The sequence below is a fragment of the Achroia grisella genome, unplaced genomic scaffold (genome assembly GCF_030625045.1).
Source record: "Achroia grisella isolate CSIRO2021 unplaced genomic scaffold, CSIRO_AGI_Agris_v1 utg109, whole genome shotgun sequence".
NCBI lineage: Eukaryota > Metazoa > Arthropoda > Insecta > Lepidoptera > Pyralidae > Achroia > Achroia grisella.
This window is the reverse complement of record NW_026712573.1, coordinates 2113620-2138469: the sequence shown is the minus strand read 5'-3', so window position 1 is coordinate 2138469 and position 24850 is coordinate 2113620. Positions and strand designations below refer to the sequence as shown.

The window sequence follows — 24850 nt, the reverse complement described above, 5'->3', positions numbered from 1 at the left end:
TACTACCAAATATTTATTTCATAAATATGTAAAAAAATATAATAAATAATTTAAAAAATAACAATCACTTTTTTCCTTTTGGCACAAGGTTCAAATAATATCTACCAACATTTTTGTATTCCAAATTAATAAGGTCTTTATTTATATAGTTTTTTGGTATATTTTTAATTACCCGCTACAGGGGTTCATTGCCTTTTCTCGTATTTCTTGTTCTATTCGTACACTCCTAGGTACCCGGCATTCGGAGCAAGCTGCGTTTTTCAAAGGCATTTGATGCGTGAGGTTAGCAGCCCTCGCCGCATCATAGTCAACCCATCGAGGTCGCCAGCACAGTTCTGTGCTACCCCACCGGCAGGTCATATCACGGCATATCTAAACAAGTACAATGAAATAAAAATATATAAACAACCAACAAGAAAGATTTGTCTTTAGGAGCCATACAGCCTCACAGCACATTTATGAAAATATTATGTATACAAGGAAAAAGATAGTTTCAAGAAACTTAAAAACTTACAAGCTAGTTTCAATAAAAATAAGAAATTTTAAAATGACTGTACAAAAGTTAGTAATTCATTCTATGGTAACTTACGCAAATAAAAATCTGACAGAGAATTCAAATTTTATATTAAACAAATGTTATGTAAAAATGCCTTTTAAAGGATAGATGAATTTATGGATCATAGCAATATCTAGCTAGAATATGTTTATTTGAAGACAACGTTAATTTCTTTTTCATACTGCTTTCTTGATATATGATAGCATAGCGGCTTTTGTATTAATTGCCGCATGCATCCTCATGTAAAGTGCGAATACCGTAACTACCATATATTAATTTTAAGTAGCTGTGACGTGGTCGAGTGGAATGAGTAGTCATGCTCACTAAAATGTCCAGACATGTGGCGGCGTGGTGGGCCGGGTCATTGGGCTCCTTAAAATATGGTCGAGCGCAGTGATGCCTGGCTCATCCGTCATACACTCGTTCACTAGAGTGATGCTTGTAGGGACTGGTCTGCTCTTATCACTACGACTGATTTAATCTTATTGTATATTTATATTTGACCCAAATAAATTAGTGCTGGTTGGTAGTTTGTATTCACAAGTTTCGACTTGTAAATGTAAACTTACAAGGATTATTTAAGATAGGACAGCTTTCCGAACGAGCGGTAGATAAAAAATATTGTTATGACTATTCAATAGTGCTTAAATTAAGTTTATTTGAATAAATGATTTTCTATTCTATTCTATTCCATAGTACAAAGTCTAGTTTATTTCGTGACTAAATGATGTGTAAATTGTTCTGGGTTAATTCATATTAATGAATATGTGAAATAAAAAATTTCTACCCCTTTTTACTAAAATTATAACAACAATAAAATATGAAATTGTTTCTTTAACAGCATACCCAAAGGAGTACTTAGAGCTAATATTGTAATACTTTATAATAATGATTAAAAATGTGTACAATTAATAATAAAATTAAAAACATACGAAAATGCGTTTGACACACTTCGACCAAGTCAAGATATCAAAAAGCTTTCGAAAAAAAATTTGATGGCTTCCAATTGTCAATATATATAATATATGTCGCATCAGGACATAAATCTTTGACATCAAAACCTCTATCTTTGACATCAAACATCTCACGTAATGTAAAATCTCGACCACCATTAGTTATTATTAAAATACATACATAAAGTTGTAATGAGGCAATATTACATACACTAGAGGTAGACCTATTTCAGCCGCCAAGCAGCTTTGTACGGTGTCTTCCGAACGTAAGGTGCAGATTAGGCAGTGAAATTACAGGATACGAGGCATGAGTGGTCACATGATAACGTCATGCCCGTAGTGCTGTTAATGCACTTGGGCGACCGTTATCACCTTTAAGTGGGCCATCAGCTTGTTTGCGTTAAAAATTGTAATTACATTAAAAAAATACAAACCGAAGCTAGGTATTCATCGCGGCAGGTGTCAGGGCAGTCGCAGGTCCAGTTGACAGGCGGTACACACGGCACTATGGGCGGCGTGTAACACGTGCACGGATGCGCGTAGCAGTTTGCACAACAACACTGTTGACACATCGAGTACACCTGGAATTATGTGAATTACTTACATACAAATACGTTAAATTGCTGATGTTAAAAAATACCAAAGAGCGTTGCATGCAGCGGGCAACGGTGATCAGGCTATAACACGTTTACCGTTCGCCTGCTCCAGTACTACTGCGGACACCGAGACGACCAACAAGAATGTGCCACTTCCGTACAATAGGTATTTGGAGTCTCACTAATATATATAATAATTATTACTATAATAAATTTAATTTTAAGTTCTATATTAGTTTTTTTACTCCTCCGGCACCGGCCTATGTATTTTGTGTAATCTGTAGAATATGCTCTGACTATCTGCGTGGTGTGTTAAATGTGAAGTACTTAATAATATAATAGAAATTTTAATTATAAACCGTAACGTAACGGCACAACTAAGGAATGCATTTATCAGTAATATTCATCTATTTTTTATTGTTTTCTAATACTTATTAAGATGCATGCAACATTTCCGAAAATATTACAAGTAGTAGTTGTAACTTCGCCCATTTGAATGCCGTGATGTTAATATATTTTAATGTTATGTACTCGTGTATACCTACGAGTAAAATATCTTTTAGCAAAGAAAATATTGTATTATTATTTAACCACCTTTTGCGGCTAATGGTGTACAGTAATTTTATTTTTTTCAGTCAAAGTAGGTCTATATCATATAAATGACATTCTACATGACAAGTGACTCTGACTTATATATGTATATTATTTTGTATATAAACATGCATAATACATATTAAAAAAATTACCAGCCATATTGCTCGAGCGACCTCATTCCTTACATATGGCAGACAGTTGCACAGTAAACAATTCTCAAATTTCGACAACTCTGGAATACCTAAGTGTTTTTCTATTCCCGAAGGTCCCAGTACGACCTGGAAAAACAAATAGCAAAATGGGTATAAATTCGTCTTTTTATTTGTTCGGTTATTAAATTTTTGCGTGAAAACGCCTGGAGGAATTTTAACAGACTGTATTGTTATCTGTTTTTAAATATAGAATAATGAAGTGTTGAAACTAGAAAATTATGCTACAAAGGAGTAATTCTTTTGTGTAATTTTAAGTACACTAGTGTACTATTGTTAATTTATTAATTCATAAAATAACAGATGAAGTTTTACAAATACTATATTTATTATAGTCGTTTGATTATTGTCAATATATGGCGTCAAATGTACACAAAGGTATGAAGGAGGATAATATAGTGAAAATATGTGTATAAAAGACAAGACCTAAATAGTTTTATGATCTTTAATAATCACATTGTAAACCTACATGATGAGTAGAGAAAATTGAAAAAAATGACATTCTATATTGTCTTACCTCGCTGGCAAAGAATTGACAATCGGGCGCGCACGTCCCTAAAGTATCGACGTATGCACATTGGATAACTTCCTTCGAACCTTGCAGGCCTTTCACCACGTTAATAGTGTTTCGAGCCACAGCATATGCGCCAGCAAGACACGCAGTCTCCGCACAGCACCCTTTTGCTGCGCAAACTGCTTCGTTTCCACTCATTATACACGATGTGACACATTCAATCTGTAAGTGGAGTTATAAAACAAATTAAATACACCTACCTCACTATTGTTCCTTGGTCAGAGTCATTGTCAGGTGTTAATATTGTGTTTGATATATTTAAAAATGAAATGGTAAGGGCAAGTCTACTGCTATCTCACAGGAATCAAAATCTCGTCTATTTTACTTCGTCCAATTTAATTAAAATAAACTGCTTTTTATTGGATACTTCCGAACGAATCAGTTTTTATCCATCCTAATGTTATAAATGAAAAAATTGTCTATTTGTTACCTTTTTATGGCTAAGTGACTTACCATCTTGTCATTCACTTGAACTAGTATGTATATATTATATATGATAGCGGTTATGAAAAACATGACTAATTTTCAACGTATAGTACTTCAGTACGTAGTACCTACCTAGGCACTATCGCAGAATTCGATAATCATCAGAATAAGTTATAGATAAGTACCTAATAAGCATATGATCTCACCTGTTCCTGAGTCATTATACATGGATGAACGGCAGCCGAAAGAACTGGTACCATGGTATTAGGGGTAGCACCACCAATAACAGGCACTCTCACCGACTCAGGTGGGGCTCTCAGAAAGTCAGCAAGGACTGTATTAGCACGCACGCAGTTAAGTTCTACACAGCCTAACAATTTACGAGGATTGTAAACACTTCGGAGCCTTTGTATTTCGCCTAGAAGGGGCACCATACTCTCCACCGGTTCTGTCGCAATTATTGTGAAAGCCTGATAGACAAATAGACATATTAATTAATGTACTGTTCTAAAATGTACCTTAAATAACTTAAAATATTTAATATAGTTATGTATTTTATACATTACGAGAATTTTATATATAAGATGTCGTATATATACAAATGATTACGAATCTTAATAAGAATGAGAACATAATGAATTCATTTCATTCCATTTAATCATTATTTATGGAAACTCAACAATAACTTGTTACAAATTCTTTAGCGTCATTTGTGTATGGTCAAATGAGATTAGGATATACATTAAATTATAACTTTATACTCACAGAAGGACAGGTATTACAAATCTGCAGCGCAATCTCTGTTATGATCGGCGCACTATATTCAAAAGTGTCGTAACAATTCCTCGCTACAATTACCACGACTTTAGCATCCTGGGGCGAAAAAGCAAAGGTAAATAGCTATAATTAAGATCTTCTAGAATATAAAATTAAAAAGATTGAAATTGTATAATAGAATTTAAATGACTTAAAGGCTTCTAATATTTACTGAAAAGTTTCAATAATAATTTTTATAAATATACACGCGAATAAAAATATAATAAGGTATCAAAGCATTATAAGAAATTTAGGTTTCATAAACTAATCGATTTAGTCTCTAAAATTACAACATGGATAATTTTTATTTAGGTAAGTTTATATACAAGTACCTACATTATGTACTTGTAGGAAGGTATTATTCAAAATAACTGTTAAATTTGTGATAATTAGGTTCCATATGACATCCATTTTGTAAATTTTACTGAACTGGTCGAAAAATTTTAGAAGTTGAAAAATTATCTATCGAATATAAGCGCTTTTAAAATATAGTATTTTTATAATCACCTTAAGAGCATCACAAAGCATGTGACGACCTGAGAAGGATGAGACTTTACACTTCGTATCTACATGGCTCAGTTCCATACCATAGCCACAAGTGGCGCATACATCATACAGTGCTATCTCGTCCAATAATGGACATTGTTTTAATAATAGAGCCAGTGGTTGGCCTGGAAACGAAATAATATTAATTTAAAAGATATTGTTAAACGTTGCTTAAATCGAATTTGCCATAAATTCCAGAGAGAAATTCTAAACCAATATACCTACTAGATTTGTATATGGTTGATATTATAAAAATAATTAAGAGAGAGATTGAGAAGAATTTGAGAGGCATAGGTCTGTATTTTTGTATTACAAAAAAGTCGTGTATTAGATAATTATTGGAAACAAAACTTCAAAAATTAATTTTATTCAACCTATTTAGTTCCATGCGATTTATGTCTCCTAAAAATAAATAAAATCTTTCGAGTGTTTGTACACCTGTGCATATGGTCAACAAAAGTTGACAGTTACTATTATTTTATAACTTGAAGTCCAAACTATAATTTGAGTACAAACTAAATATTTGAACTCATTAAAAACATGTAAGACGAGATAAAATACGTACCTGTTTTTCCCGCTGCCCCGCAGATAGTAACTTTCATGCCAGCTGGACATGTACTGTAATGTTTAACAGCACTTATCTCAGGGTAACTCTTGAATTTAGTACCCCATATTTGTAGTCCTCTTAATCGCCAAATTCCAGAAACAGCTCGAAATGTATGCATTTTTTTTTTATTTTTAATTCAAATAAAAATTTTCACATATTACTCATATTTTCATAATTTTAATTACTATTTATTGACATTTAATTTACTGTTAAACTTTTATAGTCAACCGCTTATTCTTTATAATTAAGAATAAGCGGTTAACGGCAAAAGAGGCCAAACTATAGTAATGAATAAGGTTGAACAAAGATGTATACTTTTTAAAAAGATATTAATGTTAGTATTTCAAAGTAATACTTTTTTATTTAAACATTGTTTAATAATTCATGAAAAGCACGCAAACAAGAGTAGTGTGACTAAAATTTATAATTGTCCGTATGGAAATATTGAACTTTTTTAATTAGGCATTTTAAAAAAAGAATAATTTAAACTACAAGTATGTTGTAAAAATATTTAGCCATGGTAAAATTGTTTCCTTAAAGTAAAATAACATACTAATAGATATTTGATTACAGTTTTGAAAGCACGAAACACACTGCCATAAGCTGTGAATGAATAAATAATGTTACTTTTATGATAGTATCAGTAAATGTAATCATTTGCATAATAATTGCACTGTTCCATATAGGCATTAAAAATATACTTAAATTCATCAGTTGAAAGTTATTCATACTACGAACAACAACCATGTTTTTCACTTCGAGCACTAATTTTCCATTTGTACGGCCAAAGAAAACAACTAGTTTTTATAGTGCTTTTAAGCCTATTTACTTTATGCTCTCTTTATTGGGACTATTTCCCTGTAGCATAAAATATAAATCGAAATGTTACAAAATTATATTTCGATCAATATATTTAAATTTACTGTATATTATATTTCTCATATCGCTTGTTTCTGCGTTTGTTGTCTTGCATATTCAATTTATTCTCTCCTATGCTGAATTCAGTCCCTTTACTAGCACTGATATGACGCACACAAATTATATCATAGAATTAATGTTATTGTTCTTTTCCTGGATTACAATATATGTGTATGTTTATAAAAACAGGTATAAATATGTAGATATTTTAAATAGATTGACCACTTTTTGGTATGAACTGCCAATCAATCGTCATTTTATTATGGAGCAACTGAATTGCCGCGTTTCTGTATGTCTAATAATGTTACTTATACTTACTGCGTCTTTATTCATTCTAAACTTTACACGAAGAGAAGGCTTATGGAAAAAAGTCCTAGTCATCTTTTCTTTCATTATACCACAAATTACACAATTTGTGCATATAACATTCTATTGCTTATTAATATTTATGATTGGAGCAATATTAAACAATATTGAAGAAAATTGTAAAAGCATTGCAAACGAGAAAAACTTCGATTCGTACGATGAGTTCTCGGTGAAAAATAAATCTCTAAGTTTAACTCTGAAGCATCTAGAAATAGTGTATGTCAAAGTGATTGAAGTTAAACGAAATGTAATGGAAGCATTTCAGGCTCCTATTCTATTGACAATGCTACAATGCTTTCACGCTATGGTTGGTCAATGGTACACTATGTACTATGGTATTATTTCTACTGGGCCACTTACGCTTCACGAAATGATCAATACTACATTTTGGATTATTTATCAACTAACGAAAATTATTGCATTTGCTTATTCAGGAAATATTCTGAAAGTGAAGGTTAGTAGTAGAGTTATAATTATATCATATTACTCGTACTAATGTTTTATAAAACTGTTTGCCCTTGTGGTAGTATAGAAACTCTTTATAATACTATGATTTGTTTTTTTATTGTCTTGTCATATTGTAACATTTCAACATGTATATCTTACTAGCATTTTAGTTGAATTAAACCAATATTTCCTTATGGTCTATATCGTTTTGTATCAGATGTTTTATAAAACTGTTTGCCCTTAAAGCATAATTTATAAAGATATAGATATTTACAAATTACAAAATTTAATAGTAGTTGATATTTTGTTTGGTAACTAATTGAGAGCATATAAAATAGTTGTACTTTCTACAATTAAAATAATGTTGTCTCTCTGACTTTCCAAGACAATGTGTTTTTTTCATCTCGACGCCTTATCATTTTTAAGGGTACCTGTTTGTCTTTTTATTCCATATGTTAAACTACTCTGTATATTTCAAGGTAATAAAAATAGGCCAAGCTCTTCATAAGATACCAGCTGTCAAAGAAGATATCAGGTTGAATATGGAGGTATGTACATATTGTAAACTAAAACAATATAATCCTTAATTGTAGGTCAATTTACAAAGAAAATGAGACATCATCCTTACAGTACTACTCCGATCTAGATAGTTAGAGCCACAGAACAACTTCTCTATATTGAGGTTGGAGCCATGCCATTGTAATAATTCAGAAGGCTACAATTTCTGAGATCGTTTAATCTAATGTGTACTCTAATGTGTCACACTACGGCTATCTCTCGGATTAATGTGTTTTGTTATCAGTGTTATTATTACCAGAGAGAGAAAAATAAATTGGCACATAAATTTATTAGTGTCGATTAAGATCAATGATGACCAATTGGGGTCTCTAAATTTAGATAATATCTAGTAGTCAAAGACAATGAAAAGACTGAAATAAATCATAATTAATTTGTTTACAGATACAACACTTTATATCACTGATATCCCATCAAGGACCAGAGTTGACGGTGTATGGATTTTTTTCACTCGATGCTACTCTTTTTTTTCATGTTAGTAATGAATATCTTCTAATTCGTATAAACAGTATTATATAGGTATAAATATTTCTAACTTTATTATCTACTCATTGGTTATCTATCAGTTACTGCAGGTAAATCTATTCTTTTAAAATAAACACTAAGTAAAAAATATATTTCACAGGCAATGGCATCTGGGACAATGTATCTAATAGTTTTAGTACAACTAGCGGGTGCAAGTACATAATCCAAGAAAGATCATCTCTAATATAAAATACGATGGACGAATGGGATTTCTTCACCATCCTTCATAAATCAAGAAAGAAAGCTTATTCCTTCCCAATAAACCTATAACTTACTTGCAATTTCCTTGGTGTTGCGGGTGCTCGTAGGTGATGGTAATCACTTACCATCAAGCGAGCCCCATGCTCATTTATTCATTATGCTATGAATGAACCTGCAACCATATGAAGTAAAGCGGTGTGCTGAACCACTAGACCTGACCTGGCCATCAGTATCGTATATAGTATATAGGTATATTATTTATACTTCGTACATATGTTGTAAAACTGTTTGCAAAGAAATTAATTTAATGTAGGTAGGTATTAATAGTATTATAATATATGATTCTTAATATTAAATTACTTCATTTATTCTGGATTTTTATTATTAATTGTGATTAGTCCTTACTTTCTCCATCCACCCAGTAAAAGTGTAAAAAAATACTTACGTTACTAGTAAGACCACTATTTGTGTCAGTAAATGTATATTTACTATTTTAATTATTTTCTGTATTTGGTGCAATAAAGAATATAGATAAAATAAATAAACTGTCAATTAGCGACAGTAGTGATAATATATGAAATAGGGACTAGTATGTTAACTCTAAATGTCTCTACGAATCATATTAGTTAGAGAAAAGACAAAATATTATATTATTATGATTATATATGTACTACCTACTCGCCTCGGCTTCGCACGGGTGTACATGAATTAGATATATACATATTTAACCTTCCTCTTGAATCAGTCTATCTATTAAGAAAAACCGCTTCAAAATCCGTTGCAGATTTAAAGATTTCAGCATACATAGGGACGGAGAGACAGCGACAGCGACTTTGTTTTATACTATGTAATAATGATATGTATACTTCCAACGAGTTTATACTCATTGCAATAGTAACAAAGAAATTACGAAGTCTAGTAATTTGGGTTTTTGCTGCCTAACCAATGGAATGAAAGTCGAATATTAAAGTACTTTCAGTGTCCGTGGTTTCACCCGCGTTATTGTCAATATAAAGTCTATGTGTTATTCTAATCCATAAGCTATATTACTGTAACGTTTCATCAAAATTCGTTCAGTAGTTTTGACAAACAACCACACTCACAAACTTTCGCGTTTATAATATTATCAAGAGTAAGATGATAAATTCACGACATATACGTAACATACCTATGTCTCGCGGATTACTTTGGCTTGTTATCGGTGTTTCCATCGTAAGAAATATAAATTCACGTACAAAGTTTACCTTTCGATTTACCGATCTAGGTTAGACATCTACAATGCCTATAAACTGTGTAATCTGTATATCTTTGCGAATCTCATGAAGAACCTGACGTTATACTATATAAATTTTTTTCATAAAAGTCTCAATTTCAAACAACAGAGTTGTAGATTCATATGTATAATACCTATATTCAGATAAAAATATTTGTAATATTTTCTACATGAATTATAAAAAAATACATGGCAACTGGTTAACCAAAAGCTATATCGAAGGTTAGTGGCATATGTACCTAATATTATCTTATCTGTGGTGACAGTGACACAATAATGTATGATACTAAACGTACACAAAAAAAATGAAATTCTTAAAATATTTTTTTAAATATTCATAAAGCCTTTCTTTCTCTTTGCCTGATCAATTAGTTACAAAGAATTGAAAATGTATTTATGTACATTTTGTTTAATTGTGAACGAGGTTTAGTTTCATAAGTTTTCTACCTGGCTCTTGTAATACCTACCTTTTACGATTAACCTTTTATATATATACATTTTTTTTTCTTTTATAATAGTATTGTGTATACACACAGCAACTTATGTTATGTATATTATTATGAAGACAAATATTTTCACCACCACAATATTTATAATATGTTGAAAATATAACTAAATGGCTTCTTATATATAATTACGTGAATATAAAATGGCAATTTGATGGCAGTTTAATGGTTGCATTTAAATAGAATACAAGAGTTAGGTATGGAACATTACTTGACGAACAATACTATGAATTAGTTACTGCTATGAAAAATTCTGTAATTGTCATTACCAACTGTAGTATTTATTTGTTGATACCTGATTTTGACCTCATTTCTTTCACTGTCTGTATCAAATATGGGTGTGCGACTAAAAAAAACCGCTCTTTTTGCATTCCAACAAAAAATTACTTTTCACGATATTTTCAAACCGATATATTACTTACTGTTCATATTTGGACTATTTCCTTGCTACATTAAATACAATAATAATAAAAATCAATACAAAATCAACCCAAAATTTCAACGCTTCAATTATATACTTCCTTTAATTTTTAATGTAATAATTATTACTTTTTCATACGTACATATTAAGTTCACTATTAGTTCCACTGAGAATAGTGTTTATACTGATTCATTAATAACAATAATTAATTATATTATAGAAATGGTTACAATTACATCGTCATGTGTTGTAAACTACATATATGCATATCTAAATAGATATAACTACATTGACATTTTAAATAAACTAGCAAATTGTTGGTCGGCTCTACCGAACAATTGTTCTACACGTATTCTTAGAAAATTATATTATCATCTTTCTATCTGTATAATACTGCTGTGCGTAACGGTACTAATATTTATATGTCTAGCCATTACAAGAAAAGGCAGTCCTTTGAAAATTATCTTAGTATTTTGCACCTTTAATCTCACACAAATAATTCAATTCATATTTGTATTATTTTATTATGGATTAATTCACATGACTGGAGTAATATTAATGAATATAAAAGAAAACTGCCTAACATTAACAAATGAAAATATGTATCAAAATAACTTTACTACGCCAGTGATGAGGCGGCCGCAGAGGAAATTCACAGTGCCCTTAAGGCAGTTGGAATCAATATACATAAAAACTATGGAAGTCAAATGCGAGATCAATAAAGCATTTCAAACACCTATTATATTTATTATGATGCAAATGTTCCATGCTTTGATAACCAATAGTCATATGACATACCACGGTACAATTTTTCGAGCAAAATATACAATTCATGAACTCTGCATTATTTCATTATGGACGATTATGCAATTAGTCAAAGTATATGCATTTGCTTCAAGTGGAGATTTATTAAAACTTGAGGTACGTATTTAATCATATAAGTTATAGATTAACTCAAATATGTGTTTAATTTGAATACTACCTTTCAATAGCTAGGTAGGTACCCTATGTAACGTAAATGATTAATACAGATTTAAGTATATTATATTAAGGTTTGTTGAGGATCAGGTCAGAATTTCTGTTCTATACTTACGGTAACATTTTATGTCCGTGATCCTGTTAATACAAATTTTATATTCAATTATGCAAAAAATAAACAAAACTATACAACCATTTTTTCTTCACTTCTTTCAAATTGCAATTCGAGGATATTTTAAAATATTTTTGTACAGAAAATATTTTTTAATAATTCCAGTGTTTACACTCGACAACAGAAAGAAAATGATAAAATATACTTCAATACTTTTTTAAGGTACCTATCTACAAATAATATATTTTTGTATGTTTCAGGTAAATAAAATTGTCCAACTTCTTCATAACATTCCAATCGATAGACATACTGTACGAGTAATGTCAGAGGTATTTTATAAGGATATGAAGATATTTTTGTTATTTTAAACTTAATGAAATAACTCTCAACTATATTTCCGTTTTTCAGGTGCAGCATTTTTCATCACTAATCTCGTATTATAATCCTGAAGTTTTAATCTATGGGTTTTTTTCACTCGATGCTACGTTATCATTTAACGTTAGTGCAAAGTTATTTGAAACTTTCTATGTATCTATTATTATAGTATTTATCACACATCTACCTACCCCATGTTTTACAATTAGCATTTAACAAAAATTTAAAAAAACGTAAATACGAATGAAATAGAAATGAATGTAATGTACTTAAAATGTATTGTCCGACATATATAAAAAAATACCTAAATATGAATTTACAGGTCAAGTGCCTATTAAAGTATAATAACATATACATTTATAACTTAAGATGTTCATGCATATGTAGGTATATGTAGGTATAGGTAGGAGACAGCATCATGACAGGTGGTACTTACATAATTTCTACCACATCTGCAAAACTCGTGGTCACGTGATTGTTTTTGTAAAAAAGTAGTTTTTACAGAGATAGTATTTATGATAATAGGCAGGAATTTGGAATAAATAACAAGTTTCTATTATAATCAATATGAAAATTTATTTTTCCAGGTAATAGCTTCTGTGACAACATATTTAATTATTTTAGTACAATTCGATAATAGTTGAAGTAACTCAATCACTCTATCATTGATGATCAACACAAATCCATGCATTTACACAATGATAATATGTTTAATAAAAAAATAAATCCAGATAAATAGTTTTATTGCACCTACCTGTACCTATAGGTACTTACTACTTACAGAGTGTCTACTATGAAATGACGAAATTTTATGTTCGAGCTATATGCACGAAACATATATGAAATTTTGATTTTGAATTTAAGAATGTCGACTATCATTCAGATCCGAATATTCGAATTAGTAAATTTTTTATGGCACCCACGGTTTTCAATAGAACTATGTAATACTAATTGACCCGTGCAACTTCGTCTGCATCACAATTATTTAATTTATATTTAGCCTATATATTAATCTGATGTATAAGCTACATACTGTAGTTTTATCAAAATGCCAAAGAAAGAATAACAAACATCTATCCATACTCACACACTTTTGCGTTTATAATATTATTAATATTATCGTACCAATCTGTGGTAGAACTCAGTAAATTTAACAAGGTTTTATATCGTATTGTAAGGATAAATGTACTTAGTAACTAAGTAGTATATAATCTATCTCTATCCTGGCAGGGTCGCCATATAAGGGTGGTGTTTATTAGGCAAATGATAGGTATGACATTTGAGTGCATACTGTTCGTTTATTATTATATAATATTATCAATCCTTGTATACCTACTACTTTCTAAGTACATTCATCCTTACAGTATTCCCGCCTGAGGTTCTATTTTTATTTTTGTAACTCAACTCTGCCAGCTTAACTACCTTACAAAGTACAATTCCACTGTCCTGTTTAAATTATCATCAGAGATTGGTAGGTCGCATTCTAAAAATAATAATAATTTATTTCCCTCTTGACTTATTGTAGTGTATGTATATCTACAATTGTGAGTAGCTATGACGTGGTCTGGTGTTTTGAGTAGTCATGCTCACTAAAATGTCCAGACTTGTGGCGGCGTGGTGGGCCGGGTCATTGGGCTCCCTAAAATATGGTCGATATGGCGCAGTGGTGGCTGGCTCATCCGTCATACTCGTGAACGTTTTTTTTTTTCTATTTTATTATTTCATTGAATTAGTGCTAATCGGTGGTTTGTATTGTCACACACTTAAACTTAAATTGTAAGTAAGAATAAATTATTTAAAAGAGCAACACACAAGTTTCTTGCTTGTTCTTCTTGTGATAAGACAGCATTCCGAATGAGCGGTAGATTAAAAAAAAAAAAAATGTTATGACTATTCAAAAGTGCTTCAATGTAAGTTTATTTGAATAAATGATTTTCTATTCTATTTTATTCTATTTGTCAGAATGTACAAATGCACGTGGACAGAATACAAATATTCAAGTTCAAATATTCTATTTTTTTTTATAACATTGCATCTATTACCTAACACCACAGATAAGGTAATATATAATATTACATAGTATTACTATGGAGTAATACTATGTAATATTATGTTGTCTGTGGTAATACCAACATACCCTATTTGCTAGTGTCTAAACTAAGCAATAAAAAAGTTCTAAAATTTTGAATATGATAGTTTTATAACTTTCAATGTACAGATAAAATTATAATCAATATTAACATGCCACAATAAGTTTATTATGCCATATGGCCTGAGAATAAGCAAAGAAATATTTTAAATTAAGTACTTATACTACGATTCATACAACAAAAGTATTATTTATTATACTTTATAGCATTGTTATATTTAATTCTATTCGTATATCTAATTAAGGAATTAGAATGATACCGTCTTTAAGTTATTTCTTTTCTAATTGTACAAAAATGATAAAATAAGTTGTAGCAGACGCCAATACCTGAAACAGAATTATTTATTATTATAGGTAGGTATTCAATATTTCTGTAACTTTCAAAGTTATTTAATTATCTGGGAATAGGAGGATTAGGTAGATATAAATGATATAAATAATAAATAGGTACTAACGTTGAATATCAAAGTGGCGTCGAGTGGGAAGAAGTCATACACTGTTACCACAGGACTGAAATAAGAAATCAGAGTAGAAAAACGCTGCACCTGTGAATCAAATAAATATTATCCTTTAATCAAGATATGTACCTATTTCATATATATGTAGGTATATAGAGCTGAGTTCTACGACATCAGCCGCATTATATTACAATTCTTTAAAATATTTGGTACATCTTTTTAGTTTCTATGTAGTCCTGAAAACAAAGTGATCTACTAAATGATTTTACAGTGGGATTCCATAAATCTAATCGTTAATATTTCTAAATATCGAGTAGAACATGGACATACTGGGCTGTGTCAAAGATTAATAGACCCTGGCGACACTGGGCTGTGTCAAAGATTACAGATCAGCTCAAAACTTCGTTACAATCCATGTAAATGTAAAGTACCGTTCCGTACTCTATATATATACAGCAATGAGTAACCAATTATTATGAGACTGGCGTACTCTTGAAAGTCGTGTTGTTGTTGTTTCAAAATATAAGTAGTAGCTATACAAAATGAATAACTTAATAAAATATATATATATTTATATATTTTAAATATATTTAGTAGTTAGAATACCTACCTTCATCATTATTCCAATGTTTTGTTTTATAGGAATGTTATGGAGAGCACGTGCTATTTCATTTACCTATAATGTGATATTTTTTCATTTAATACCTGTAGGTATATGTCAACTAATATAAATGACATTATTATAATGAAATACAAATACCTCAATTTTTAACATGTCACCTGAATCGGCTAATGCGTACAATTTCAATATTTGAAAACACAGATGTAATGCAGAGACGACAATGTTGTATGTTGAAATATTTATATGAAACATAATCTGATGGTATAAGGTGAGAGCAATTGTAACTATTGCATGAAATATTTGTATCAATATCAATATTATGGTCATTCTAAATGCTTTAATAATTTCGCATTTAACTTCAATAGTTTGGACATAAACTAATTCCAAGTATTTTGTAGACACAGTAGATTTTTTAGTCTCCAAATTTATATAGTATTGTGGTGTATTCTTTACTTTCATTAAGTTTAGACAGTTTTCTTTTATGTTACTTAATACTGCCCTTATAGTGAGCATTAGCATGTAATAAAATGTTATTACTACATATAGAATAAATTGGGGTAAATCAAAGGAGAAAGTCATCAATAAGCTTTCCCAAATAAGTCCTTCCCGTGTGCAGACTACAATTATTAGACTCAAAACAATCATGATCAGTATTGTTATACATATTAAGGTATGATTGTACAATCGTCTCAGTATATAACAGTTGGTGTTTGGGAGCGAGAACCAAGAACATGCTAGTTTATTTAAAATATTTGCATAATTAAACCTCTTGTGGTATGAACAAATATATGTAACAATACAAGACATCATCAAAGTTATCAGTTGAACACTATAATTTATTGTTGTCATTACTGTAAGCCCAATGGACCTACTTTCATTAGTTAAAACCCGCACATGTACAATGACAAGAGAAATAATTATTAAATTATAAAATACTGCGCATATTGCGTTAAATATTACGGATTTATGCAAAATTTTATACTTTTTAGTACTATTGCTAAATTTTATGTTACAAGGAAATAGGCCAAACCAACATAGCAACAGATATATGGGACAGAAAATATCTTGAAATTTTATATTTCTTTTATAGAATGGAATTCGAAAATTTATAACACGAAAACAAAACATGTTCACTGCTGCCGAAATTACCGAGTGAATGATTTAACAGTAATTATTATATGTAGGGTGTAATTAAAACCACGTAACAATACATCCAGATAAAATCTAAATATTATTCTAAATATACGTATTAAAATCTTTACATTGAATGTTTTTCAATGATTTGGACAAATATAGAAGATCGTCCTTTATCTTGGGCATAGCTAGAATAAATTTCCTTACTTCCACAATAAGAATAAACAGTCTAATATATTCGCTCACTTACAAAAATTTTTTTTCAAATGTAATATGATCAGATAGCTGCAAAACGGAATGTAGAAATAATTGTTGATAGATAAACTAAACTTACAATGGAAATTTGGCCTTTTTCTCCAATAACTAATATGAATGTATTTGGAATACAAATATTAATAAATATTACCAATATTTACTGTCCTTACTTTTACAAAAACATTTAAAATATCCACTTTTCCGTTTCCCTTTCCCGCTAAAAAAGTAACCAATAACTGTAGTAGTCTAAAGTCATCCAAGTGTATGTCATCAAAGATTGTCATGTCAAATTAAACTTCTATCAATGTCAAGTCACCGGATCGAATGTTGACAAAATTGTTCTTTCATTCAAATCATTATTTTCACTAACCTTTCTTTTCTCAAATCATTCACTCATTACATTCATTCTTTTCCCGGCCGGCGAATTCTTTTTAATCGTATAGGTACTGTTTTTCTTGGCAAATTATTTTGTGTTGTTTATGTATTTCAATGGTTTGAATATAGTTTAATAATATATTGTGCTATAATTACAGTTCTGTTGCCAAGTTTACGGCTCAATTACATTTTATTAAAATGGTAAGTTTACACGATACACAATTTTGTCATGTTTATTTGTATTTAAAATAAATAAATCTAATTCTATTATCTGTATCATATCTTATACGAGTTTATCTAATAAAATTATAAGTCTAAATAAATATCTATACAAAACCGGCGTTTGGCATGCGGTGCAGCCATCTTGAGGTTTTGTAATGGCCGGCGGACGGCCGCCATGTTATAAAATCACATGTCTAATGTTTAATCCTCTGTTCTTTGATTTAATTTAAATAATTCAGTTTAATCATTTTTTAAATATATTGCGTGCCTTCAGTAACAGTTAATAGCGTACATCGATATGTATGTAAGTACTCCCTAGAAATTATATATTAGATAATTGGCCTGTTAATGGCAATTAAATTGTTCGTATCTCTTACAGCTTCATTTCATGTAAATGTGTTACATATGAGTTTACAATCACAAATGGTATTATAATAGGAACTTACAGCAAAAATACTAATTAGTTCCGCTACATTTGCTTATATTTCGTACTTTATGACTAGTATACTCTGTATACAAAACGTGTGTTTAGGTTTATATTATTGTATAATGCCTATTTACAATGAGGATAATCAATGTATGTCTTTAAAAATACGAATAAAAAGTGCTGACAATTTAATTGGAGTGGGTAGGTCAATAGTAACATGTTACAATCACGTAAATTGTTGCGACTTACCAACTGTAAATTGATTATTAAAACTAGACCAGTTAAAACTGAGGTAGGTACCTACGTACTTTATCTTTTAAATTATATGTGTCTATATGTAACTTAACATGTTAACTAATTTATTTATTCACTGTTTCCTAAAACTTATGAAGTCATAGAATAGATTGGTTATGTTATTTGTCTTATTTTAAATTGCATTTAACATACAGTTTTAAAAATAATGCTCTATATATAAGTAGCAAGACAATTTAATTAATGTTAGAATTATTAAATTTTCTTTATAATTGTTTAATTTATGTAGACCTTTTTTATACTATGATTGTGGCAAACAAGCATACAACCCATCTGATGGTAAATGGTTACAGTAGCCTAACAATGCCAGAGACTCCAGGGGCGTCATGTGTGCAATGCCCACCACTAAGAAACCTTATAATACCCTCCTATATCTGTTATCTATAGATAACTGACATATTTAATTGTTGTTTACAGATGGACAATAGTGTAGTGCATCCTCACCCTGGCCAGGTCCTGGGTGGAGTACCTGGAGTTGTTCATGGCATGTCGGTTCATGGTGGGGGGCCAGATGGAGAGCATCCACCACATGGTCCCCGTCGTCGTTACCAGAACAGACCAAAGCCATCAAACAACCTGGAGCGATTGCCTCTAGATGAAGCTGCTAAAAGGGTATGTACACTATGTGTACATGTGTTTAAATATTTTTATATTTATTAAATTTATATTATTTATATATTAATAACTATAAAATTACTCAGGAGATGTAATATTTATATTAAATATAAATAGAAAATTTGTCTTTCAATTTACATATATGAGGAATTTGTATACACTCTAGCATTAGTTGTTTTTCTGATATTACAGTAACATAAATTTTATGGAGCAGGTGATTGATTGCTTGTTCTCTTTATATTTGCTATAAAGTGAACATACTGAGAACTTCCTGAGAGGTTTCTGAGGGTTCTGTTATTTGGGATTTTACTTACATTATAAATAGCAATTTTATAATAATTTACAATAAAAATAATTATAAACCCAAGACAATTCACACAAAATAATCTAATCTAGTACAAGGAAAATTAGAATTTTGTATACTTAGACTTAGACTATTTTAGAATTATGAGTACTAGACAATTTATATAAATATTTACAGTTTTAAGTACCTACATAATATATATATATATATAGAAAACACCCAGACCAATACAAATAATAATAGTCAAGAATGTTTGCATCATGTGAGGAATCAAACCTGCGACCATAAACAGTGAAGCAGTATTATTAACTGTTAGACATCCAAGGCTGTTAAATATATTTACATAATAATATTTAGTGTCTATCAATAAACAATATGGTGACTTAATTCTGTTTTTTGTTTCTGGAATGGCAAAAAAGCTGACGGCCCAACTGACGGTAAGTGGTAACCGTCACTTTTTTTCATGTAATTGGAATGGTTAACAAGCTGACAGCACTACAGATATCATGTGATACAGTTATTATTAGTGATGTCCATGATACATGATACAACTCATTTGTTACCATTCTGGAGGACTAAGATGTCATGCCTCTTATTGTCTAATTTCACTGCTTTATCTCACACTTTGACTGATACACAGCATACAAAGCAAACTGTTTGATGGTTGGAATAGGTGAAAAAGAGGTACCATGCAAATTACCTTCTATGAAGTACAATGTATTTATATAAGCTCATTGTTATTCCCTGTACCATGTTTTGGAAATTTAATATGTAATGCTTATAGGGCTGAATTAGTTATTTACAAGACACAGGGCACTAATTAGTCTTTCATACAAAAATAAAATCATAGGATGACAATGTCTTAAAAATGTATTATTATTTTTGTTTAGGAAATGGAATCTCTTCCCTTAAAGACGCCAGTGTCGGTGTTACAAGAATTGTTGGCACGCCGTGGGACTGTACCTAAATATGAACTCGTACAGATTGAAGGCATGATCCACGAACCCACTTTCCGCTATCGTGTTACTGTAGCTGATTTAGTAGGTTAGTGTATAACTAAAATTATTTTTATCTTATATTATTTTTATTGCAGTAAGGAAAGTATTAAATTACAAAATCTAAAACTATCTAAGAATTACACTTATACATGTTTGTAGGAATATTATTTGATCGCTACATAAAAAAATAATGTAATGATTTTGTATACTGTCATTACTCAAAAGGGAATGTTTATGTATACAATTATCATAATGAGTATTTGCAATTGTCCTCAGCTATGGGTACTGGGCGCTCAAAGAAGGAGGCCAAACACTCAGCAGCCAAAGCCCTGTTAGATAAACTGACTGGTGCAACCCCAGCTGATCAATCCACCAATGGCAATGTTCCTGAAACGTTAGTATTGTAATCTATTAGCCCCTACTATTATAATAATATCCCATGACAATTCATACAGCAAATCTAGTTTCAAACTGAGCAGAGCTTGTGCTGTGGATGTGAAACCACTGATTGAATTAGGTACAAAACAATCAGACCAATACAAACACTATATTGTATGAGAATCTAAACTGACTATTGACAGTAAGGTGGAGTTCTACACCGGGCTTTATTACTTTTAATGGTGTACCTACAAAATATGCAATCTATGTATGGAAATTTGTACTGTGAAAAAATGTGAAAAATATTGCATATATACAGATGAAGTAACAGTTTCATTCCATAAATATTTACTACCATTTCAGTGTTTAGAACTCATGTACACTATTAACTATATTTATTTTTGTTTCAAGCATTGATATTGTATGCATCACCATACATAGCATTAAGTTATATTTATATTTGTTTTACCCCAATATAGAACTAATTATAATGTGTCTTTAATTTATTTCACTCTGTCCATATTACTCATTTTTATAAACTATTACAGTGGTGCAGTAGTCTCCTCTTTTGAAGATAAACTGATGGGTAACCCTGTTGGATGGTTACAAGAACTTTGCATGTCGCGCTTTTGGCCGCCACCGTCCTACCACGCGGAGAATGACGATAATGTCAACAGGCGTAAGTACACTATAAATTGTTTCATTTAATATGTATAAGTAAATATAAAGAGATCAATATGAGCCTGGCATTGTTGTAATAAATAGGAGATGGTCAATAAATGTAGCATAATATAACAAAAATTTAAGGGAATAGTATACTTTAATTGTGTAATCTAATTAGTTTACCTTCACACATAATATGTTAAATAGCTTCAATTACAATATTAATGTTCATGAACTTCTTATATACAGGATATTATGTAATATTTAGTTTTCATGGTAGTTGTTTAGTCACATAATCAGAGAGAACAGTCAGATTATTTATTCCCTAATACTAAAAATAATAATTTAGTGAGATAAGCCTTGATAATAAATAATTTGTGAAGTCATGTTTGAATATTTTTTATCTATTGAATATAATTAAATAGAAATTCCATAATGTTCCCAGCTAATGAAAAAAGATAGACTATATCTATATCGTAAACCTATTTTTTGTCCTAATCCACAACAGTAAATATGTATTTTAGCTACAATAAAAATAATATTTAATTTTCAGGTCTGCCTCATGAACGTCAGTTTACTATTGTATGCACGCTGCTGAAACGTCGTGAGGTTGGCACAGGCAAATCAAAAAAACTGGCTAAACGCCAAGCTGCATACAAGATGTGGCAAGCTCTTCAAGATAACCCACCAGAAGTGTTCCAGGCTGATGAAGAGGTATTATCTTTTTTTTATATACTCTTATTGATAGCAGCTTTAAAAAAAATAGTAAAACCAAAATCACTTCGTTTTTTAATAAATTGATAGCAGTTTGTTAAGTGGTCACAAGAAAGCAGTTAAATTTAAACTAAAATAGTTTAGTTAAATATTTTGTCACAACCTTTCCAGGATTATCAGATAAAATGTGTTTTTAGTTCTACAGGTCAAGTAGAAATAAACAGATATAAATTTTCTGTTTGTTATCCATTTCTAAGAATCCCATTGAATGAAGGTTACAATATTTTCTTTATATTTGTAAACAAGTTCAACTAACAACTGAATCAGTATAACGAATTGGCGAAAATTTATTGTCTGAACCACTGATATATTATCTCCGTATGAGGTGGTTCTAAGTTTTACTACTACAGTGGCAAATAAGCATAGCAAACAAGTGTAATCATTTTCATAAACTACATTAGGTTTTTCTTAACATTGTCGTTGTAATGTGTACTAATATCAATCTAACGGCAGTATTTCTAATGTTTATTATAATACAATGAATTCATAAAAAAATATTTCCAAACATATTTTTATTAAGTATATAGTGTTATATTATGTTATATAGTATTAGAAAGGAATAATTGAACAATTATTTAAAAAAGCAACACGCAAGTTTATTGCTCATTCTTCTTGTGATGAGACAGCTTTTGTATGAGCAATAGATCTAAAAAAATAATGACTATCCAAAAGTGCTTAAATTAAGTTTATTTAAAAAAAGAATTTTAGATCCTATTCTATTTCTCAATTAACACAATGTGATTGTTTTTGTCTAAAATAATTATTATTACAAATAAAATAGTTAGTCAAAATTATCTATACTCGTATAGTGTACTGCAATAATGAATATGTATCATCACTTCTATTGAGTTATTATATATTTTTTCCAGTATTTTTATTAACCACAATAAAATAATGCAATATTTTTTAATTAAGTTAAAATAAAACAAAACCATTTAAATACATGTCCTTATAATCTATCCACAGACATTTAAGTGTCATCATATATATGAGTATAGGAGGCATTTTATATCATTCCCTGAAAGGAATGCACTTGGCCAGGTGTTTTACTATCTTTCTGTCGGAAAGTTGAATGGACTGAAGCATCACTTGAAAATAGTGCTGTTTATTATAATTGGTGTTGTTTTCTAGGGCGGAGTCGCAGCCCGTTATGCCGACTTGAAAGATAGTAAAATCTCCACTCTGACTACCAGTCACAGCCACAAGGTCTCGCAGTTTCACAAACACCTCAAACAATCTGTCGGCCCCAACCTGGCCAAGTTGCAGGTACGGCATATTTCGTTTATTTCTGCATGAATGTTTGTAATATTTTCATGAATGCAAGACAAGTATTAAAATTTTATTATTAATGTTTCATTAATTATGCATGTGAATGTTTTTGTACCTATCATAAATTTTTGTAGTTAGTGGTCAATGTTTAATTAGAAATTAATTAAAAAAAATTCTCTGTTGTAGGTTACTCCATTGAACAACAAAGACTTCAACTTTGTTCAATTCTTGCAAGAGATAGCATCAGAGCAATCATTTGAAGTCACTTATGTAGACATTGAAGAGAAGTCAATGAGTGGCCGCAATCAATGCTTAGTACAGCTGTCGACGTTGCCGGTTGCTGTGTGCTATGGATCTGGTTTAACTAGCAAAGATGCTCAATCTTCAGCTGCTCAAAACGCCCTTGAGTATCTGAAAATAATGACCAAAAAGTGAATATATCATTACCTCGCGACATCAAAACGATACTTCTAGCGCTCACTATGCATCAGATATTAATGGAATATGGTAACAATTATCAATTTTAAATGAATTATATTTATAAAAATTAAATTCTAGATGCGCAAATAGCGTAGAACGACACTCGAGTGCTTGTATGGTTGATGTCGCTAGGTTTTGAGTATTAACTTATCTTTAAAAAACCACTTCCCATTTGAATATGGCATGTTGCCTGTGTGCCAGCAGCACTTCGGGCTATGCTTTATAACTGGCATATTTGCAGTATCTTACTTGTGATTTTTTTGTCACCCCCAAAATAAAATAAAAATACATTTTCAGTTCATTTACATTTTAATAAATATTTTTATAAGTAAGTGAATCTCAAGGGATTTGAAATGTAGAAATCTTAAATCCGACAGATAAAGTCGTTATGACAACTTTATGGTCTAAGTAAATAAGTTTAATCCCTATTTTTTAAAGTCTGTATAATCTCAAACATATGAAAATCTAGCAGAATATTTTAAGTTTACTTTCCGCATAAATGGTCTGGTCCAGTCACTGTTTCAATTATGAGGTCGTGTCAAGTAAAGTATGCATGAATGTAATAAATAATGCATAATTTAAATTATATATTATGGGACTGTTTTGTAATGTGCATAATATTAATAAACCTTTACAACTTTTATCCCAAATTGGAGAACGGGTATTGGCATCTCTAATGTAGAACATTATCAAAGTCAGGTATCGGGTGTTTTTTGGAGAAATTGAATTAATTAATTGGTTAATTGTTAAATGTAACAGTTAAAAAAATGTAAGAAATCGAAACAACCATATCAAGTTGCCAAAATTTTGCAATGACGTTTATACTTATAGACTATTTTT

At 30.4% G+C, this 24850-nt stretch overlaps 5 protein-coding genes across 8 annotated transcripts; 3 read left to right on the top strand and 2 right to left on the bottom strand.

Moving 5' to 3' along the window:
* Positions 1 to 19: 19 nt before the first annotated feature.
* LOC131846567 (malate dehydrogenase, mitochondrial-like) lies at positions 20 to 6114 on the bottom strand. 2 transcript variants are annotated; one of them, XM_059195913.1, is made up of 8 exons: positions 5836 to 6114; positions 5232 to 5395; positions 4674 to 4781; positions 4115 to 4378; positions 3426 to 3644; positions 2852 to 2977; positions 1944 to 2069; positions 20 to 372 (listed from the first exon to the last, which is right to left on the bottom strand). In XM_059195913.1, exons 1-8 carry the CDS (start codon positions 5993 to 5995, stop codon positions 169 to 171), a joined length of 1371 nt encoding a protein of 456 aa, XP_059051896.1. In that variant the 5' UTR covers positions 5996 to 6114; the 3' UTR covers positions 20 to 168. The 2 variants fall into 2 exon arrangements, with proteins under 2 accessions (XP_059051896.1, XP_059051889.1); XM_059195906.1 differs by having other exon boundaries at positions 22 to 372; positions 1944 to 2090.
* Positions 6115 to 7747: 1633 nt separating this feature from the next.
* On the top strand, positions 7748 to 9221 carry LOC131846325 (uncharacterized). The gene is made up of 3 exons (XM_059195604.1): positions 7748 to 8156; positions 8569 to 8658; positions 8810 to 9221. The coding sequence occupies exons 1-3, from the start codon at positions 8061 to 8063 to the stop codon at positions 8870 to 8872; spliced, it is 249 nt and encodes an 82-aa protein (XP_059051587.1). The 5' UTR covers positions 7748 to 8060; the 3' UTR covers positions 8873 to 9221.
* A 1507-nt stretch (positions 9222 to 10728) lies between these two features.
* On the top strand, positions 10729 to 13250 carry LOC131847233 (gustatory receptor 68a-like). The gene is made up of 5 exons (XM_059196739.1): positions 10729 to 10886; positions 11682 to 12031; positions 12461 to 12529; positions 12609 to 12698; positions 13163 to 13250. Exons 2-5 carry the CDS (start codon positions 11711 to 11713, stop codon positions 13217 to 13219), a joined length of 537 nt encoding a protein of 178 aa, XP_059052722.1. The 5' UTR covers positions 10729 to 10886; positions 11682 to 11710; the 3' UTR covers positions 13220 to 13250.
* A 1604-nt stretch (positions 13251 to 14854) lies between these two features.
* LOC131847920 (uncharacterized) lies at positions 14855 to 16932 on the bottom strand. The gene is made up of 4 exons (XM_059197639.1): positions 15943 to 16932; positions 15793 to 15858; positions 15180 to 15269; positions 14855 to 15051 (listed from the first exon to the last, which is right to left on the bottom strand). Exons 1-4 carry the CDS (start codon positions 16930 to 16932, stop codon positions 14995 to 14997), a joined length of 1203 nt encoding a protein of 400 aa, XP_059053622.1. The 3' UTR covers positions 14855 to 14994.
* A 643-nt stretch (positions 16933 to 17575) lies between these two features.
* LOC131845749 (interferon-inducible double-stranded RNA-dependent protein kinase activator A homolog) lies at positions 17576 to 24772 on the top strand. Of its 3 annotated transcripts, XM_059194846.1 has the most exons (10): positions 17576 to 17636; positions 17727 to 17769; positions 18947 to 19141; positions 19868 to 19885; positions 20339 to 20492; positions 20723 to 20840; positions 21373 to 21503; positions 22041 to 22201; positions 23393 to 23527; positions 23717 to 24772. In XM_059194846.1, exons 2-10 carry the CDS (start codon positions 17767 to 17769, stop codon positions 23963 to 23965), a joined length of 1164 nt encoding a protein of 387 aa, XP_059050829.1. In that variant the 5' UTR covers positions 17576 to 17636; positions 17727 to 17766; the 3' UTR covers positions 23966 to 24772. The 3 variants fall into 3 exon arrangements, with proteins under 3 accessions (XP_059050829.1, XP_059050824.1, XP_059050834.1); XM_059194841.1 differs by lacking the exons at positions 17576 to 17636; positions 17727 to 17769 and adding an exon at positions 17957 to 18094; XM_059194851.1 differs by lacking the exons at positions 17576 to 17636; positions 17727 to 17769; positions 19868 to 19885 and adding an exon at positions 17957 to 18094.
* The last annotated feature ends 78 nt before the right edge of the window (positions 24773 to 24850 follow it).

What these genes read in the sequence shown, in the direction of transcription:
- LOC131846567 (XM_059195906.1), bottom strand. Translation starts at nt 5,995, where the DNA reads ATGCATACATTTCGAGCTGTTTCTGGAATTTGGCGATTAAGAGGACTA. An exon ending in GTCAATTCTTTGCCAGCGAG is followed by an intron (nt 2,978 to 3,425) that starts GTAAGACAATAT and finishes TTGTTTTTCCAG; the next exon opens with GTCGTACTGGGACCTTCGGG. An exon ending in GCGATGAATACCTAGCTTCG is followed by an intron (nt 373 to 1,943) that starts GTTTGTATTTTT and finishes GTACTTGTTTAG; the next exon opens with ATATGCCGTGATATGACCTG.
- LOC131847920 (XM_059197639.1), bottom strand. Translation starts at nt 16,932, where the DNA reads ATGTTTTGTTTTCGTGTTATAAATTTTCGAATTCCATTCTATAAAAGA. An exon ending in GTGACATGTTAAAAATTGAG is followed by an intron (nt 15,859 to 15,942) that starts GTATTTGTATTT and finishes ATCACATTATAG; the next exon opens with GTAAATGAAATAGCACGTGC. An exon ending in ACGCCACTTTGATATTCAAC is followed by an intron (nt 15,052 to 15,179) that starts GTTAGTACCTAT and finishes ATTCTGTTTCAG; the next exon opens with GTATTGGCGTCTGCTACAAC.
- LOC131846325 (XM_059195604.1), top strand. Translation starts at nt 8,061, where the DNA reads ATGTTAAACTACTCTGTATATTTCAAGGTAATAAAAATAGGCCAAGCT. An exon ending in ATATCAGGTTGAATATGGAG is followed by an intron (nt 8,157 to 8,568) that starts GTATGTACATAT and finishes ATTTGTTTACAG; the next exon opens with ATACAACACTTTATATCACT. An exon ending in ATGCTACTCTTTTTTTTCAT is followed by an intron (nt 8,659 to 8,809) that starts GTTAGTAATGAA and finishes TATATTTCACAG; the next exon opens with GCAATGGCATCTGGGACAAT.
- LOC131847233 (XM_059196739.1), top strand. Translation starts at nt 11,711, where the DNA reads ATGTATCAAAATAACTTTACTACGCCAGTGATGAGGCGGCCGCAGAGG. An exon ending in GAGATTTATTAAAACTTGAG is followed by an intron (nt 12,032 to 12,460) that starts GTACGTATTTAA and finishes TGTATGTTTCAG; the next exon opens with GTAAATAAAATTGTCCAACT. An exon ending in CTGTACGAGTAATGTCAGAG is followed by an intron (nt 12,530 to 12,608) that starts GTATTTTATAAG and finishes TCCGTTTTTCAG; the next exon opens with GTGCAGCATTTTTCATCACT.
- LOC131845749 (XM_059194841.1), top strand. An exon ending in TGTTCCAGGCTGATGAAGAG is followed by an intron (nt 22,202 to 23,392) that starts GTATTATCTTTT and finishes GTTGTTTTCTAG; the next exon opens with GGCGGAGTCGCAGCCCGTTA. An exon ending in CCAACCTGGCCAAGTTGCAG is followed by an intron (nt 23,528 to 23,716) that starts GTACGGCATATT and finishes TCTCTGTTGTAG; the next exon opens with GTTACTCCATTGAACAACAA.